Source organism: Styela clava, chromosome 14 (assembly GCF_964204865.1).
Source record: "Styela clava chromosome 14, kaStyClav1.hap1.2, whole genome shotgun sequence".
Classification (NCBI taxonomy): Eukaryota; Metazoa; Chordata; class Ascidiacea; order Stolidobranchia; family Styelidae; genus Styela; species Styela clava.
In genome coordinates, this window is record NC_135263.1 from 16,620,450 (window position 1) to 16,641,224 (window position 20,775).

A 20,775-nucleotide genomic window follows, 5' to 3' on the forward strand; every position below is an offset into this window, starting at 1 on the left:
GTCACAGCAATTCTATTTGCCTAACACTTGTTCTGATTTTCCCACAATTGTGTTACATGTGTCCTCAGTGTTTAACCTTATTTCCGCTTGTCACACACGTGTCCCGCTTATCTCAAACTTGTGCATATTGTTCAACACATGGTCTACTTTTTACACAATTGTCCTGGTTTTTCCACAATTGTATACCTTTCTCAGACTTTTCCTGCATAACCTTTACAAGTCGCGTTGTCTTTCATTGTTATCTCACACGTGTGCTGCTTTTCTCGCAATTTTGCTACTTATCTACTCAAACTTGCCGTGGTTGTCTCACAGTTGTCCTACTAGGCTTACACTTGAATTGATTTTTCCACAATTGCGTTACTTGTCTTAGACTTGTCTGTTATGTCGTCAAACACGTGCCTCAAACTTTTTCGTGTTGTCCTGATTGTCTCACATTTGTCCTCACACTCTTAATTGTGCTACTAGTTTCAAACTTGTCCAGCATTTCCTGCACTTGTCCTGCTAGTCTAAAACTTGACATTTTCTTACAGTTGTCCGGCTTGTGTCACTTTAAACTGCTTTTCCAACAAGTATGCTACTTGTCGCAGACTTGTCCTTTGTGTTCAAACCTTTTTCTGTTTTTCTGAATTTTATCCTTGTTTTCGCGAACTTGTCCTGCTTGTCCCGTGATACTTATTATTCGGGTCGAAATATCTCTCTTTGGCAATTTTTTTCATATAAATTGACGATCAGACCAGGTTTAAACGAGCATAAATATATCTTTATCCCATACAAACTTTGTCAAACTCGTTGTGTTTACTTCTTCTTATAAGTTCTTATAGTGGTCTTTCTATAAGCAGGTGGACATATTTGTAAGACATACATATTTAGGGGAGAACTATGATTTGTTGGCACATTTTTTTGAACTGACTTGTGTGCCATATTTGAATGATCGTGTATGTCTTCTTTACGAAGTTAGCATCAAAAACTCTATTTCTGAATTATGCAGTCCTGGTTGTTTTGCGAATGCCTTCATTTCATATTGTCTGATAAAGTTTTGGTATTAGCCCTTATCCAACTTATTCTAAATTCTGGCAACGGCGATGGTCGCGTTTTAAAACGAGAAAGATGTCTGCTAGAGCAGGTAACTTGGTGGTGTAAAACTGACACGCATCGACCAGGGCTGCCACTTTTGCTTGACTAAAATCAATCAATCAAATCGTTTTTTATTTGTCATTCCGATAAAATATAACAAAATTAAAACAAGAAAAATGAAAAAATATTCGTACAGAATGACGGGATAACCGCGAAATGACCATTCGGTCTACTTTTCAGCGGCAACCTTAAGCGGCAGCGGCAACCTTAAGCGGCAAAACATCTAGATTAACCTCGGAAAACATCTAGAAACATCCAGATTGAAAAACAAGAGAGCTACGCACAAATATATGGACACGTTAGACCAGAGCGAATCAGTCTTTACCGGTACCTTTGACGCTACCCCCAAAAAAGTTCTGAATTTCCAGTAGCAAGAATTTTGCAGAATCAAAACGTACAGCCAGTCATGACACTGACTAAAATCCGTGTTCCCATGGATAAAAAATGATACAGCAAAATTTTAGACGAAATATCAAATTTCATAGAATTCACGCAAAATTTTGAAATAAATAAAAGTAATAGCCTTCTAGCGAAGAAATTAATCTTTAACCACTGAAAATTTCAAAGCAATTGGTCCAGTATTCGAAGAGAAAAGCGATTTTTTAAAAACGTGTCAAAGAACAGCAACAACAACAACAACAATATGATATTGAAACGATCGTTATGGCCACTAAACGTGTCCAATAAAACATCTAGGAAATACATCTAGATATGAAGTCATTGAATTTAATGAAAAGTAACCACAATACAGTAATATTAGATGTCGAAGAAGCTAACATCATCACCTAGAATTCAATTCCCACCTGCAGAACTTACAAAAGACCTTGTTCTTATCATCTGAATGGGCAACCCATTCCTTAAGCCAATTTTTTCTAAATTTTTGCTGGTAGTGTATACACTTTGGCATTTTGAAAAGTTGATGTTTGAAGAGAGACACATTCAATAGCACTTATAGCAGTGTTTCTCAACCTTTTTGTCTTTGCGGACCCTTTTGGTGCTCTAAGGGGGTCGCGGACCCCTCAAAAGTTTTTTATTTGAAATTTAGTTTATAGCTTAAACAGCAACCTAATGTTCCATACAGATTTAACCAAGTCAAAAATAACACCAAACTAGTGGACATTTTCATTTATTTTGTCAAATCGAATACACTTAATGGGATTTCTGCTGTTGCATATCAGAAGCAAGTCTTGAAATACGTGGTCGTGTTTTTGATAACGATAGACGCATATCGCCGTTTAGTTGGTGACGAGCCTTAGATTTGATATGAACAAGAGCAGAAATTCCACTTTCACAAAGGCAAGAGGGGGCGAATGGAACAATAACACGTAATCGTCTTCGACGTTGGTTGGTGACGAGCCTTGAATTTGATATGAACGAGAGCAAAAAATCCACTTTCACAAAGGTAAGGGGAGGCGAATGGAACAATTACACGTAATGCTTCCATCGATACTTATGGGTAAGACGGCAAAATGGCGCACCAAAACGGAGAAAGTGATCACTGTAGCTGTGTTCTCGTATTTATCATTGTGCTGTCATACCTTGTATTTGTCACAATAGGTCTACGGGAGATAAATCAAAATAGTTTTTGTTGGCTATTGTCACATTGTCATAGGCAGCAAATGTTCGAGCGTATTACAAAAAAACGATATCAGACTGCAAATAATTTCCTAAAATCTTAATTAAATAGCGGACCCCCGGTTGAGAACCACTGACTTATAGACTTAAATAACCTAATAATTTTGAAACCCCTTGGCAACAATATCATCGGACCAACGTCGTCCTTTCTACTTAACGTTAATTAAAACGTCACATGTTTTAAACATGTTTAATTCGTTATTCAAATATTTTAAGTACGTATGGCTGTATGGTACCGATGGACGAATACAATATGAATGAGTTTTATCGTAAATATATACTGTTTTATCAATCTTACATCAATACTTCTAAATAATGAAATAATATTCATTCACCTATTACAGTATTACACACATCTCTTTATTTATTTCCCACTGAATAATATTTAGAACCTTGAAAAAAAAAATATCTAGATTTTATAGCTAACATCTAGGCTCCAAATTTTACATCTAGATCTTGAAAAAAACATCTAGATCTAGATATAAAACATCTAGAGTGGCAGCCCTGGCATCGACCGCATTTTGCTATCCCTATTTTGACACCCATCGGCCGTTTTTTGCCATCCCTATTCGACATCCCCAATATGATTTTTATGCTACCACCACTATAGATATATTGCACACCTACCGAGTCAAAACAAGTTATTTTTTCCCAACCAGCAAAAAACAATCGCATAAATACAACATTCAGAAAAAGAGGGATAATCATTCGATCCTACTGAAAGAGGGTAGTCGCTAGGAACCAAAGTTGGTTATCGAGCAGCGACACCTGTAGCAAGTACATAAGGATACTAAGGGAACTTGGATATTGTGTATTGAACTGCAGGTCCTTTCTCCTTGTTTACTTTCTACTTCGGATCCGTATGTGGTAGGCTACTCACCACAAGGATGCTTGAACGAGATAGTATTAAAGTGATAAGTAAAAATAACATGATCTCTTTCAACGAAATAGTAAGTATATTTGTGAGCTTTCGTTAGATCATGGTCTAACTTCTTCAAACAATACAAGATATAACTTAATTATACAGCGAATAAGGATAGGATAGGATAAGGATAGTTACTGTGTATTTTAATATTTCCACCACTTATTGTTAGTAGTGCATGTTATTTGCCTGAAACAAGGTCGTTGTCCCAATTCATTTCCTTTATGATATATTTCTCTCACTCAGTGTAGCTTGTCTTTGCCGTTCTTTGTTAGTTAGAAATTTGGTTTCATCACATATACTTGCTTTAAGGTTTCAAGTGTAATTCGTTATTTGGATCAATTCGATTGTGCAACTTTACAATATAACAATTGGCATTCAATACATTGTGTGCTTTTTGACCTCTGAAGGAGTCAAGATCGGAGTTACACTCTGTTAACGTGTGTTCAATAACACGGGAGTGTGGACACGCAGATAGAGTCGAATCTTTGTTGCCCTATATTTTGGTGACCCCGTACAACGACTTACTGGCGAACCATTTCATGGTTGTTCTTCGTTAAAACAAAATCACACAAAACTATCGACGGCGTCGCACCCTCATACGCCGATTGCATACTTTGGACACACTCAGCCACGGCTGGCGCCTATGGAGATCTTCACACAATTAATCCGCACTGGCGCGCCACGAAAAACAAGTTCGAATACCAATACTCATGGCCCACTGAAAAGTCTGGCCAAATCAACAACATCGCGATCTTAACTTCAACTTTATCCTTCAATCACATGACACGAAAACTTCACTCTCCCCTAGCTGATTTAAGCCAATGCTCACCCAATTCCGAGTTTTGCCGGAAAGGTGCGTTTACGTTTGTCTGGAACGTTGATGATACGAAAGTTGCACGGCCGTCGACTCTCCGAAATTCAACGCTACCACACTCTTGTTACATTTCAATTCCTCGGGCAATCTTTATCGATTGGAACTGCCGAGAGTTGGACAAAGCTTTCACAGTTTCGAAACTTGCTCACAACGAACGAAATCTTAACGTCAACAATATTCTTCAAATCAACTATTACGCTCATTATTTTACAAAACAGAAAGAAGTTGATTGTCCAAACGCAATGGCTTAGTTCTGGGTGTTATCGAAGATTTCGTGAAAATCTGTAGATTTCACCGCAAAAGATCCTTCAACCGGAGGTATCTCAATCAAATCGGTTTTCCTGTGTCGTTGCATTAGTTGGTCATCAGCGACTTTGATGCAGAATTAAATACACCAATACATGGCAAATTTTACGACATATTATTCAATCAGAAATCGTTATTAGCTAGTCTTACAAAATTTAAAAATTAGCAAACTAATTTTTTTCATTGTCGGGGGGAATTGTGTAGCAAGTACATAAGGATACTAAGGGAACTTGGATATTGTGTATTGAACTGCAGGTCCTTTCTCCTTGTTTACTTTCTACTTCGGATCCTTATGTGGTACTCACCACAAGTATGCTTGAACGAGATAGTATTAAAGTGATAAGTAAAAATAACATGATCTCTTTCAACGAAATAGTAAGTATATTTGTGAGCTTTCGTTAGATCATGGTCTAACTTCTTCAAACAATACAAGATATAACTTAATTATACAGCGAATAAGGATAGGATAGGATAAGGATAAGGATAGTTACTGTGTATTTTAATATTTCCACCACTTATTGTTAGTAGTGCATGTTATTTGCCTGAAACAAGGTCGTTGTCCCAATTCATTTCCTTTATGATATATTTCTCTCACTCAGTGTAGCTTGTCTTTGCCGTTCTTTGTTAGTTAGAAATTTGGTTTCATCACATATACTTGCTTTAAGGTTTCAAGTGTAATTCGTTATTTGGATCAATTCGATTGTGCAACTTTACAATATAACAATTGGCATTCAATACATTGTGTGCTTTTTGACCTCTGAAGGAGTCAAGATCGGAGTTACACTCTGTTAACGTGTGTTCAATAACACGGGAGTGTGGACACGCAGATAGGGTCGAATCTTTGTTGCCCTATACACCCAAGGTCCGAAGGTTCTAATATCTAATTAAAAAGATCGGGAATTTTATTTAAATATGCAAATCCAATCCTATTTACGGAACTGTCGTTATTATCGGTGAGCATCGTATTATTTTTCCGAGTATCTAACTAAAATATTTTTCTAGAGATGTCTCCAAGAGTCATGACATGACACCGCAGACGTATGGGGTATTCCCCGATACCGCGCTTTATGATTTGGTCATGTTTTTGGTCTCTTTTATGCTAATATAGCTTCACTCTGAGCAAGACTCTGGATAAGGGACCAATGATGTATGTATGTTTATTCGTCTAGTCTATAAGAAGCTCTTGGAAAATTGGAATTATTCTAGACTACATCGCCATGCAGTACTGCAGTAGGTCACAGTTTTTCGACATCAAGATGTTCTGATATGTAAATGTAAATCCTATCCTATCTTATGGTTCAATAAAGCGAATTGCCATGCAACTCCGTCAGCCTCATCATGTCAACGGTAGGCCTATATCCCAGTATAGTACAAGAATAATAAATATTATAAACACAAAAAAATGCTTGGTACATTGCCTAGATAACTTGTCTTTGATAATATAGGTAGTAATTTATTCATTATATACAGATATAGTTTACAATTCATGAATAATAATAAAGAATAATGCTGGACTTTTTGCTTGTTGAATATTTCGAAACGACCGAAGTTTGTGTGATTCCTTCGAACTGGCTTTATATTTCTTCCACTAATAACTACAGAAGTTATTTTCCTGAAATACAGGCTCAGAAAGTATTGGAAAGTTACGCAAAGGCAAGAGTAAACCCTAGAAAAAATTGGCGTTTATTCAACTGTCGAATTCTATTTCAAGCAGGTCAGTCGTATTTGGATTTGGTTGAAGATGGCATTTTTATTCTGACCCGCTTTCGTACATTTTGAGAATCATTGACAGAATGACAGTTAGGATTTTGTAACCATGACAATGCTATGACGTTATGACAGTATTGTGTACTTGGGGGTTTATAGCAGTTTAATTACAGCTTTCAGTCTAGGATACTTCTAAGAGCAAAATGACATCATTGGCATTACATTATTCCGATGACAACATGTAATGTTTCAGTGATTACTGGCACTGAAGAATCTCGAATGGTGATAAATCTGCAGCATATATTTATCAGTTGAATTTGTTGTACACTTTTGCATAGTAATAATTTGACAAAGCAAATTAATTTATTTTTTCAATTTTTTGGCATTCACTCACAGATGTTATCATATTTTTTCAGATGACTATGGAAGCTGTGAAAACTTTTTGGAAATGATGACCGTAGATAATATGTCGGAAGAAGAAGATTATGAAGTTGAAGGTTTGCTATTACATGTTTAAATAGAACCTAGAATACATTGAATGTTAATGTCATTAATTTGACAATGAAAATGATTTTGAATAATACTAGAAGATGATTCACAAAATAAGACCATTTACTGAATGAAGTATCATTAAGTTATCTGACATTGATTCACCCTTACATGGTAACTTCATTCAAATGTTTTTCATTATGTCATGGAAATTACTGTTTCTGATCTATCAATATCTATATTCTTCTTATTAAAAGTAATTTTGCAGTACTAACTTTAACAATTGAGCAGAACTTAACAAAAATGATCATGTTTCAAGATGATGTTGTAGTATCAGAACATCGAGAAAATGAATCGAAATTGATTAGTGGAGAAAAGTCATCCAATGTTGCAGAAATTGTTGAAAGTAAGAACTCTGCTTAATTTAATCAAAGTAAGGAACCTTCTGGTTTCATGCGTGAGAATGCTCTTTTTAGTTAGTGATTATTTTGGTGTTAAAAAATATTGCTTACCTAATTGAAACGCAGAAGATTTTTGGTTGTGTATTTTATTGTAATTGTTTTAAACAGTACAAACCTATGATGCTGTCCTAGAGGTGCCATCAATTGATGTTCCAGAGCCTGCTATAGAAGTGGAACATGAAACAATTAAAGTCACCAAAGTTTATCAATTGTTCCCATCTAATAAAACAGGTAATAACAGTAATGCAATTAATTTTGTATATATAATACCTCTGTGCTGTGAAAGTACTTTATTGGAAATTAAGCTTTTAAAATTATTTCATCAAGTCATTTTTTATCCCTAATTCTATTCAATCACCATCTAATAAAAATGGATGCGGATTGCAGATGATATTCCCATCTACTGGACTCAAAACTTTGCAGCACAACACACGAGCACTTTTCAGGGGGTCGCACAACAAAATGATTTTACATACGGCATTTTTCTATAAAATCTATCCTAATCAGTGGTGGAAAAAATAAATTTGTTTACAGGTGGAAAAATTAAAAAGACAAACAATGAAAACTAATTTTTGAAGTTTTGGGTTGATATATATAAAAAAAAGCAAAATTCCTCCCATAAAACGGCAAATTTCCTTCCTCTGAGTATTTCTTTCTCGGTTGGGAAGCATTGCCATAATTTTCAATTTGACCACTTGTGTGTTGGCTTAATATTGAATTAGAAACTTTGCGGTAGCGGCAGGAAATATTTGTATAGCTGTGGCAGCTTTAAAATTTCATTAAAATGTTTTACATTTTCTGTTTAATTTGAGTGTTGCGTGTAAACAACTGTAGAGCCCTCGTGTTCTAATTCTAATATCATTTCAATTGCTCCTGTGTGAATTTGGAGTCCATGGCAAGGCAAACTTTTTATGAAATGTGAAACATGAAAGTACGAGTTATGTATTTTCATTGCCGTATTTTACGGTACTGCCCAGACCAATTTTGTTTCCCTGTATTTTGGTCGAATGTTAGTCCACCCAAATAATCTGACCCCAGCAAATCAGGTTAAAAATTGTGACGCAAAAAAGGTTGGGAACCACTGCATAGAGCAAATATCATGCTAACAAGTTAATAGACTAAGTGCTCCCTATGTATCTTATGAATATATATTGCTAAAGTCACCTTAAAATCCTTACACAAGTCCCCTTCATGTTTTTATATAATGTAAATAGTAGGTTCCATCAGGAATGAATGAACAGTTGTGTTTCATTTTTATAATAACATTTTGATAAAGATTTATAGACATTCTTTTATACATCATAGCCCGATTTTGAGTAAGTTTCGAGTATGTCATGTGAATAACATGCCCTATGTCAACTAATGGCTGAGTCCGAATCCCATGCTCACCACTTCACTCTGGATATGATAAATCGTTAATGCTGACTGGAAAGATTCTGGTTTCTCCAAAAGAAATAGCTCATTATGTGTCAGTTTCTGCTTCACAGAGCTGGTATGACGAGGGCTTCAGTAAAAACTTTGTTTTGTTTTTCCAAGAACAAACAACTTCTACTGAGCAAGAGTTGGTGCAGTCACCACCAACTGCCCTCCAGGAACCATCTGTGTTTGCAAGAAAAATAGAAGCCACCACCAATGTCGATCAAACCTCTATTGCTAAAGAGTCAGGTATGATCATTGATTTTGTTAAGTTTTGTCAAATTTTCCTTCCGAGCTCTCTATTTGATGTGAAAAGTTGATTTATTTCCTCAATTTTCATTTTGTTATTTATATAACTGTTTTACATTTTTAGAATATTTTATACTTTTAGACTGTATACCTGCTTCACAACAAGAAAAATATGCAGTTACCTGTGTTATTATTTCTGACCCCTCGCAAGATTGGGAACCTGGCCTTATTCCTGGTTCTCAAGAAGTTTCTGATCTTGAATATGTATCCCAAATGGGACGATTATCAGATATTCATCCATCTCATCAATTCTACAGTAAAATTAAAAATTGCAACAAAAAGAGAGCTACAGGAGAAGAACAGATTGTGAAAAATGGTATGGGGAAGCGGTTGAAAAAGCTGAAACGGCCTTGTTTGTATTGTGGTAAATTTCAAACTCGACTGAAGCGACATTTGGAAAGAATCCATGCACAGGAAGATGCAGTAAGAGAAGCTCTGGGGGTAGATGGGGAAGAAAGAATTAGAAAATTCAATCTCCTACGCAAGGAGGGAATATATAAACATAACTTAAAAATGATAATGGAAAACAAACCTATAGGAATTGAAAAACGAAACAAGGGTCATATAGATTTAGCTTGTATCAAAATATGTGTTTTGTGCCATGCATTTATTAGACGTAAAAATTTCAAATATCACCTGAAAAATTGTCCAATGTTGAAAACACCGAAACGAAAAAAGAACAACAGTGTGCCTGATTTCGTTTCCTGCACAAATGAAAATAAGGATCCTGGACTGCCTAGTCTTTCAAACCTATTTCAAATTGCTGATGAACAAAATTCAAGCAAAACTCACAAAGCAACAAAATGTTTGACCGAAAACCAGGAATCTGGTAAGAACAACAACTTGGAATATTTGTGAATATCCTTTCTGTTGTAAAATTTACCTTGTTATGCCAAGTGCCAACAATAGTTAGTGAATGGCAGTCTCACCATCAAAGTCTGCAAAGCCTTTTTCGAAAACCTAATTTTAGTCACTGACAATTCTTATTACACTTTTTGTTATAGAAGAGATACATTAAATGATTGTGTGTCCACTTGAACAATTATATGCGCGTTTTGTCGTCAATGGTAGCATATTGCATTAAATAATGAACAATTAATGGTAGCATATTTTAACAATCGTACGTTACCAGTCAGTGGATGGCAAATGGAAGTCTGCTTTGGCATTTATATTACACTCTACAGGCTGCCGTACATATATAGATGTCTCACATAGTGTTTATTCAGCCAATCGAATCGGGGTTTGGTGTATGAAAATGACATTCTATTCATAGCTGCTGATGAGATAGACAGAATTCCTTTGCTGTTAACTTGATCATACTTGTAAATGTAAATTATCTTCTTTTCCATACCTTCTGATGTAGTTTAGTCGAGTTCTTGTTAAAATGTCATTATAATATGTACAATATTTGCATACAAGCCAGAAACCTTGGCATTGCTTTTTACATGCCATAGTCATTTTGTTGTGACACTTAGATTGCCCTGCAATTTAACTGTTGTCAAGTGATGCCCAAACTAGCATTTTCTTGTGTATAATGCACTGCCATACTTTGGTTTAATAGCTTTTGGTATTTGGTGGATGCCTCGAGTGTCTTCTTCACCTCTGTGTTTTGCATATGACCTGGATTCGAGTACAATTATCTTATAAAAACTGAACTAATATCTTTCTGTAATTTATTTTAGCTAAATCAGTTGTAGCAGGGAAAGGGTCAATTTCACCTCAAACTGCTAGTAAGGAACCTGAATCAAACTCAGAATGCAAAGAACTAAAAGTGAATAATAACCATCAATTGGCATTTGTAGAATCAGGTATGAAAAAAAGGTTGTGTTTTCGTTTTTTTTTAGTATTTTTCTGTTTTAGAATGGCCTGATTTAATTGACAATTCGAAGTTAATAATATTATAACGTATGCTACTGAGATAGAGCACATGATGGTTAGTTACTTAGTGGGTATTAATGTATATTGTTGGTCTTTTGACATTGATTAAGTAGGTAATATTGGTTAGTAGTAGTGAATATATTCGAGACAATCATGGTGATGACAATGATTCTCAATATGTATGATTTCATAAAAAAGTTTTTAAATCCTTTCAATTGAAAGTACTGTTATATGACACTTGGTACATTTCCTGATTTGTAATAAAGATTATACGAGATAAACTTTTATGCCCTATTATTTAAGTAATGCCTGTTTGGGCTTCATTATTAGATATGCATTTATGTTTGTATTTGTAGAACTAGGCATGACTGATAGCATTCAATCATCACTTGCTGTGGAATCCGATATGAAAAAGATGTTATTATTATGTTTTGTTAAATATCGCTCTATTTATGAAAGCCATAGCTTAATTTGATAAGGTCTATGCTAAAACTTTTAATTTCCCAAATTGTTTCAAAGTCATATTACTTCATTTAGGGTGTGAGTCTGGTTTACAAGACGAGTGTGCAGTCAATTGTGATGATGTGGTTAATGATTCCTCGCCAGATTCTGGCATAAACATTACTCCTAATTCTCCTGCAGCTAATGATACTGTTCATGATTTTCAAATGGTTAGAATATCTGAAACTCATTCACTGGTTCGACCCAGCAACGGAATTAAAAAGAATGAGGTTAAACCACAAGGAGAAAAGAAAGTGATGAGAAAAAAGCCAAAACGACCATGTTGTTATTGTGGTAAATTACAAGCCAAATTGAAGCGACATTTGAAAGCAATGCATGCTCAAGAGGATGCAGTTAAAGAAGCTTTGAAGCTAGATGAAAAAGAAGAATTCAGAAAGTTTGAACTTTTGCGTAAGAAGGGGATATATCAGTATAATCTTAAATTGATTAAAGAAAACAAGCCCATCGCAGTTGAAAAACGGCAAAAGAACCACCAATTGGCCTCTTTTAAAGTATGTGTTTTGTGCAATGCATTCATTGGTCGGAAACAATTTGCAAGTCATCTGAAGCGTTGTTCGAATATTGGATACACAGGAGAAAAGGACAAAAGTTGTGCACATGCCTCTGATCTGGCCATATATGAAAACCGGAAAGGGGATACTGGATGTCATGGTGTTCTCGATGAATTTCATAACGAAGGCAAAGGCAGTTTGTGTAAAGGCATACCAAACGAGAAATCAGGTGAGAACGTGAATTATGTATGTTTTTTCATAATCCTATACTTGGGTTGAATCCGATAAGATCTTACTATGTTTATCAAGGGTTAAGAACCTTATACAATCTTATTACGGCCTAAGAGAATACAGAAAATTGTAGTCAAATTCACTCATTGAAGAACAAATATGTATTCTACATTTAAGTAGGGAAAACTCGCTTTCCGCTCTCGGAGAAACTCTGCTATGTTTAAATACTAGAGTAACATTTGAGGGTAGGGCAAAGAACAAACATTCAAATGACACTTTTGTGTATATAACAGGTGGCAGGTGTGTAATGATTTTCGACCCATTTGGTACCTTATTATTTTATAAAAGTTCTCCTGAAAAACCATTTCTAGTTCGTTTTTTCTTGCCTTTACCTTAAGTCTTATCTGGACAAGAACAATGCGAGAAAAAAGAAGTCTGGAAGAATTTGAAAAAACCAAAACGACCTTGTGTTTATTGTGGTAAATTACGAGCTCGGGTGGAGAGACATTTGCATACAATCCATGCACAGGAGGATGCAGTAAAAGAAGCATTAAAGTCAAATATAAAAGAAAAAATGAGGAAATTTGATCTTTTGCGCAAGGAAGGAATATACAGGCATAATTTGAAAATGATTAAAGAAAACAAACCAATAGAGGTCGAAAGACGCCAATATAAATCTCAAACAGATTTAGACAGTTTTAAAATATGTGTTTCATGTCATGCGTTTATTGCTAGTAATGGTATCTCGGGTCATATGAAGAATTGTTCATCTTTGAAATCCTCTGTTGAAAATAAATCTAAATGTTTGTTACCTGCCTCTGTTCTCGCCCAACAGAGAAATGAAAATGATGTGGTTCTATTTATAACAACGACAGGTGAGTAAATATTTGGTTTTGATGGGTAATTTGGCTTTGCATAAAAAATTTGTGATGTTTGTATTGTTGCAACGACCAATGCTCGGGTGCTGTGTGTAGATTTATTGAACCTTCACCATAGATTGACTCTAGGTTTTTGATTGCCGCCACATAAGACCTATTACCTAAAACCATCTCTACTGGCTATAAAGAGTTTGCAGTGTTCGATCCTCATCATACACTGTGTTATATTCAGACTCTTCTACTCACAAAGATGACATAGGCGAGAATACATCAGAGCGGAACTCACTATCAGAGAAATTGGAGGGTGTTCGAAAATGTTCAGGTCGTAATAGTAGAGCTCTTTATATAACAATTTCATCTGTATCTTGTTAAATCAGTTGCATTACTATTTCATAATATTACCCTATTTTTTTTATTTAAGATGATCAAGCTAGTAAAGATTTATGTGCAATACATGTAATTCTCAGGTTCAAAGTCTTATTTCCGGTGGACAAAAGCTGATCAGGAGAAAGTGTTGAAGTATTTCCAAGAAGCAGTATGGGATTTGTCTGAGCGAGGAACGAAAGGATCATTACCTGGTTATTATCTAATGCAGTGTCTTTTATTATATTGAAAAGTTAATTGATGTGCACATTTTTATTTAGGAAAATGCGAGATAGAGAACTTCTTACGCAAATATCCAAAATTTCTTAAAGATCTAGAGCCAAACAAGAAGATATCTGTTGTTAAAGCGAAAATTTTTAATGAAAGAACAAAGTTTCGTGAAAACCACTTTATGAAATGAACGATATCGTATGTCTCTCCTCCAATTGATATTTGATGATTCAACAACTCTTATTTCGTTTGTTGGGAGAAAATCGAAGAAGAGGCTTCATCCCATCAAATACCCAGGATGTGTAGGTGACCTCGGCACCTTCATCGCTGGGATAATGCTCTGTACATTTTTTCATCACCCCGTAACTCGTTCTGTATGAATGTAATGCTTGATAGGGAAACGGTTCGTTCATGGCGTGGTAATTGTTGTGTTTTGGCATACAGTGCTGCATACCTTTACTGGACATTTTGTGGTTTTGCCGTTGCGCAATAGTTGCCTAAAAACTGGTGCAGAGACTTGATTACAGAGTTAACTGCCACAGTGTACGATGTACGTAATTTTGCGACAATCGGGATGTATGAAATGTGTAAGCTTTCTGATGTCGCTCTAACCTGAAATTTTTCAAGGTGTCGCCTTCCAATCGTGCGCATATATTACCATGAAAGTATACGGGGTACTAAACGTGACATATTTTTGAGACAAACGTCAATTTCTATATTACGAAATTAGTTTTCTTGTCAATAAATAACGATTGAATATATATAATGGTGTTGTTTAAGAGTAATACCAATGTACGAGTAGGAGTGAATTCGCCTGGACTCTTTTATGTGTCGCGTATGTATATTATTGCAGTAGTGCCCTTGCTTGTGTTTTATTTCGCTTGTCCTAAATAGGGCTGGGCATTTTCGAATACCTGATGATTTCAGAATCTAAAATTTTTTTCGAATAGATTCTCGAATACTTGGAAGATATAAAATTGTAAGTAACTTTTTTTATTGTATTAGGTCTTCCATACACCTGAATTACTGAAAACATAGAATACATCACTCAGGCAGATTGTTAAGCGTTCACAAACGATAAAAAATACGTTTTTATCAACATCTCACTACCGAAAGGAGTCGTATGTCAGAATTGAGTGGGAAAAATATGGCTTCAACAAATAAAATTGAGAAATTTACTCGACCATTGGCGCAAAGAAAAAAACAATATGGCGGCGATTCGAAATTTGCTCTGAGCCGATTCGAAACGCCCAGCCTTACCTGTAAGTTTGTGTGCTATCAAGCACGGTAGGAGATCTAATTTTGATTGTGCGATCAATACAATCTGTGCTGTGGCTACCGGCCTGAGACTTAATGGCGCACAGCAGCTTGCGGCTAGAAAATGAATTATGATCTCGTTTTGTCCTACCTAATCCAAAGACTATGAGCTAAGCCCGATTCACACGTTATGATATTATTTTTGTCAGAAAGACTAAAATTCAATCAACTTGATATTAGTGTAGGCTACCCACAATATAATCTTTTTCATGATCGTTTAATTTAAGTATGCATGCAGACTGCTCATCGCACTAAAGTTGTAACTTTAGTTTACTTTTATGAGTAATTTTAAACTACATAATTTTATGTTCCACAGTTTCGCATATATATGGTTACTCGGCAATACAGGAAGAAAAGGTCCTCTTTACCTTAACCCGAAAGAAGGATCATATAATGTCAAATTTTATAGTCGATACCGATTAAAAGCTTCGAAAGCATTTTTCTATTCTTGTTCTCTGTCGACCTTCTATCACAATTTATCATAATATTGCCAACGAATTATTGTTCACCCGACGCAGGTTCTATGTGGTTTTTGAAATTTTAGAACAGTGGTCGGCAAACTTTATTTACTACATGGCCAAATATGCACATTGACGGTAACGTGCGGGCCACATTAATTTCCGTCTATAAACAATTGCCACGTTGCCACTTCTGATTGTGGCGCACCCTCAAATCCTATTTCTGTGTTCGCCAAGTAGGCCTACAGGGTGACCCCAAAAAATGGAACCCATAAATTTCTTAGGGACTTCAACGAAAATGGGTAAATTATTGAATTTTGTCTACACTCGACCTTCTGTTCGTGTAAGACTGTACACAAAAGTTTCAGAAATCTAGGATGTTTTGCAAAAAGGTTCTGTTTTCTGCAGAATATGTCCCAAAGGTCCTCCACGGTATTGGAGACTTTCGAGAAATTGACAATCACTCGCGCACACTCCTCTATGGGGATTTCTCTGATTTTTGCTGCAGTTGCCGCCTTGAGTTCACCAACTGTTTGAGAATTGTTCTGATGAACATTGTCCTTCGAATACCGTTACAGCTAAAAATGCGGTGGTGGGCTTGAAGTCAGGGGAATAAGGTGTTCATTTGACGTCACTGCTGGCTGTTGGTCAGCCTTTTCTGAAATCACTCTCTCAGCCAGTCAAAAGTGTGATTCAATATGTGCGGTTCCGCCTCGTAATGCTGGACCCAATGGTAACCACTATCAATCCCTCTACATAATAATAATAATAATCTTTATTTTGATTTCCCCCAAAAAACATACACATAACAAATAATGAACACATAAAACAAACACACAGAATATTGGGAAATCGGGAAAACAGGCAAAACCTCGAGTAGGGTTTAAAACACGTATAAATACATGTGCCTGTTCACCCATTCTTACAACCAGGTTACATCGTCCAAGTGATATCCAGAATTTCCTCGGCACCATCACGGAACGTTCCCAATTCAATGTTTCAGCTCTTTCATTTAGTCTTTACACCAATACTGACAGATTATGCCATGTTTGGAAATGATTACACATGTCGGTCACCTCAGTGAGTGTAACTGTCTCTTTAAGACTTTCTTCGGAGATGTTGTGCTCCAGTGAACAATATTGTTGTTCTGACAGCAAAAAGTGCGCTTCAGCAAAAAGCCAAACGAGTGTATATATAATAATTTTGCGCCACTGTCTGTTTCTAATGTATGGTGGCACATCGTTGTCACGCGTAAAATTGAAAAATAAAAAAATAAAAAACTTGCTGGTAATTAATATTACGTACAACCTGTAACTGGCTGCGCCCAATCCATCCCTCGATTCACTATATTCTATTAGCTAGACCAGTGGTTCTTAAACTGGGGGGCGCGCGAGAGGTCACAAGATGGAATCGGAAATTTACATGTAACGCGTCTCCGCGTTCGTTAAAAATACCGGCTTTTTCGTGGTATAATAAATTTTTCTGTCTCGTAATAACTACAAGAATTCAAAATGTCTCTCTATTTTAATTCATTTGTGTTCAAGGTAACTCGCGGTGGCGGCGACTCATGTCAAAGTAAACTCATTACCGATCCAAAATACCACGCCAATCCGCGGACATATTAAAGTGTGATCAACTGCCCGATAATATTTAGTTTTGATATATATATATTGAACTCATGCGAATTCGTTGTCTTCATTAGAAAAATCTGGTATAATATCCCAGAAAGTATACTTAATTTAGTACAATTAAAATACATATTCATCGACTCGAAATCCCCGCGGTACGAATCCTGAGTCAGTCCTCGAGAATACGCCAGTCGTTATAAGAGCCGACTTTGTCAACGGATATGTAATGGTTTTCGTGTTGAATTAAATATTCAATCCATGACCGATATACTCATTTAAAATGGTTGCTTTATTCATTTATTGGGATAAATTAAATCTGCGATTGCGTCGATAAAATAAAAGCACCACTACTCCAAAATACCACGGTACTCCGCAACCATAAAAATGTGTGGCAAAGTGCCCGATTACATTTTGTTTTGATTTGTATTCTTGCCAATTTCACCATTATGAGCTGTCCCTGCAACTCTTACTCCGCTCTATCGCAATGCTCGATTAATTTTAACACCGTTACACAAATTCCTTAGTCCGCGATAAAATCCCACGGAGTAAAATTTATTTCAAGTCGGTAGTTTTAGAACACTACTGGTGTGCCGCAGGTACAAGGAATTTATAAGATGCAATGTCTAAGAAAGTGTTTTTAATCTGTCGCGGTCCACCTCAAAACAAAACTCATGGTGTTTTCCGTTTTATTTCTAGATTTTATAATCTCGCTTTTACAATAAAGAAATATTTGGTTGCAGATTCACTAATTTATTCTATCCTTAGCATCTCGTCGCTGATGATTATATAATAAAAACTAACTCGTTTTCCTCAGAGGTGTCATGGTTCTATTCGAAAACAAAAAAGTAAATATAATCATCTTCGCGACACAAGAATATGTCGAGGAAAATTTCTGATTTAGGGAGAATAAACCCAAAATCAAGATTTTTACGGCTTAAATAGCAGGCCACGCTTACGAAAACAATCGAGATTTAAACAAAATGCAATCGCAAACGCCTTGGCGGCTTTATTTTTCAGCGGTCAAGGGCCGGGTAAACGTCCACATGCATAATAACTATTAAAAAATGAACTGCTTTTAAATTTACATAAATTCATTTGTACTTCTTCATTTTGTTTGAAACGTTAGGCAAGCCAAGAAGGTTGTAATTGTTGCTTATTTCTAACACACAGTAAATAATTTTGGCATCGCCCAATTCTTTTATCCCGTTTTTATTTTCATTTTCGTTTTTTTTTGCATTTCATTTATATTTTTTTTTTTTAATTTTTTTCATTATTTTTTTTTATGTTTTTTCACAACTATTTTTTTATTTTACTTTTATATTTATTTTTTTTTTATTTTTTTTTAAATTTTACGCGTGACAACGATGGGCCACTGGACTTCATGAACTGTAATTGATATTGTCACGGACCACACTGCAGTGTTTATGTTGTGTATGTGTTTTTATGTTTTTATTCTCACCCCTTATTCAATGCTGTTTAGTCAAGCGGTTCCCAACCTTTCTACCCTGGCGGACCGGTAAAATTAGATTAAATGTACTCGCGGACCGGCAAAAAATTGAAATGGCCGGAACAGAAAAGAATAACATATATTTTCGTAATATGATGCAATGAAGTGCACGCATAAAATATCTCCCTTTAAAGACATGCACAATTAACTCCTGTGAGAATTTTGCTGCTGTTTCGTTTCCAATATAAGATTGCAAACGAAGCCTCAAAGAAGTTTTTGCAACACGTAGCTCTGCAGCCGCGTGCAGTCGATTTCTTTGCTTCGTTTTAATTGAATCTAGTAATAATTCTAGTGAAAATGTTTTTTCGCATAACGCAGTAACTGGCTGAAAAGACGGACAACAGTTTGATTGCTCGATTACTTGGCGATGGGTATTCGTTATCATCTAAAATTGTGATAAGTAATTCTTTTTTAATCTGGACTGTAAAGTAGAATCGCTATTTTAATCAAGCCTTTTCTTTTTCATTGCGTTTATCATATTAATCCCTCTGCAGTTGATCGACGCCTCAAACGAAATGAATTTACATTACAATGACAAAGTCGTCGATAACTTGGCAACAGGCTCAAAATCCTACTGTGTCTGGAAAAGATCTCTGCGGCCCATGCTTTTTTGCGCGTCTGTGGGGTCTTACTGGAACATTATACTGTTCTTGACAGTTTTCTGGTTTAAACAAGGAGATATGCATTACGTTTTATATGGATGGTCATATTAATCAGGAAAAGCACGCAGAACAGCCGCAGCAAGCCGATTTTTAGGCTTTTCAATTTTGCGAGATTTGATGGAGCGCATTCGCGATGAATCGGAGCCGAAAAAGCGAAAATTGTGAATGATCGGCGCCAAGATGTCGCGTAAGACGGCGCCAACATGTCTCGAAAGACGTCGCAATATGACGGAGGAAGAGAATTGCGTAAGGAGCCAACGCAACTTTGTCTACGGTAAAGCGATTGAGACTGCATAAAAACAACAAAACAACGAAATTTCTCGCGGACGGCACCGGTCCGCGGACCGGCGGTTGGGAACCACTGGTTTAGTCGGTCCTGAGTATTGTGGCAACCTCCGAATTTGTATTATTAGACACCCATTATATATATGTGCGAGAGAAAATAGCTCATATCTCTTGCTCTTCTTCGGCCGTTTTGGCTGGAGGTCGGCCGCTTTTCAGCTATGTCTGATGCTTATTCCATTTAAAGTGTCGAGTTGTCGTTTTCAATGAATAACCAATCCGGAATCTTGGGTCTTCTGATGTATTTAAATACAGTAGCAAAAACCATATCTGTGACAATATAACTGTTTCCATCATACAAAAAATGATTGTCGAAGCAGTATAATATATAAAAATTGTTCAGCTTCAAAAAAATGTTTGCAAGGTGATTTCTGGCACGGAAATATGAAAATAAAAAATTAATAAGTGCGGGTAGTATTTTTTACAGTTAGAACTAATTTTTTCATTCCATTGAATGTACGCATTACAACATAAATTTTTGCGACATTGCACGTATACATGTCTAATTAATATAATTTTACCGACTCTATCCAATGCCCCAATACGCATCAATCATGTGCGCGAAGATACCAGGCCTTTTAACTATATATATATATATAATTTTTTCTGCCCTATCAGGCCAGGTTAAATATGGCAATGTACTTCAAATTTCAACCGGACTTCATCAGTAACGGTCCTCACTCAGATAGTTGTGAGCCTGAAAAGATCCAAGTGACATGATTGTCGTCGTTACACGGAATATTAAATTACATATTTGCTACGCTTGGGGCAAAGTTATCAAATTGATAAATCGTGCATGGAAAACACGAGTGATCTCCTATTTATATTTGATTTGATGTTCTATATGACGACATCGTCGTTTTGACCACTCAAAGCCAATTATGCAATAAACATGTATGAACTGAATGCGTGGAACATACCAGGCTTATAACAAACAGTTGCCGGAAGGAAGACTGACGCAACACATGATTCGAGTCTTTTCACGGCAGAGAGCTTTTCATGTTTTCAAAA

The 20,775-nt window shown here is 36.0% G+C and overlaps 1 protein-coding gene across 1 annotated transcript; it reads left to right on the forward strand.

Moving 5' to 3' along the window:
* The first annotated feature begins 5,809 nt into the window (after nt 1-5,809).
* On the forward strand, nt 5,810-14,485 carry LOC120341162 (uncharacterized). The gene is made up of 13 exons (XM_039409618.2): nt 5,810-5,827; nt 6,498-6,588; nt 6,998-7,078; nt 7,390-7,476; nt 7,640-7,762; nt 9,068-9,196; nt 9,339-10,085; nt 10,939-11,064; nt 11,672-12,376; nt 12,777-13,253; nt 13,489-13,578; nt 13,724-13,834; nt 13,901-14,485. The coding sequence occupies exons 3-13, from the start codon at nt 7,030-7,032 to the stop codon at nt 14,038-14,040; spliced, it is 2,784 nt and encodes a 927-aa protein (XP_039265552.2). The 5' UTR covers nt 5,810-5,827; nt 6,498-6,588; nt 6,998-7,029; the 3' UTR covers nt 14,041-14,485.
* Nucleotides 14,486-20,775: the final 6,290 nt, after the last annotated feature.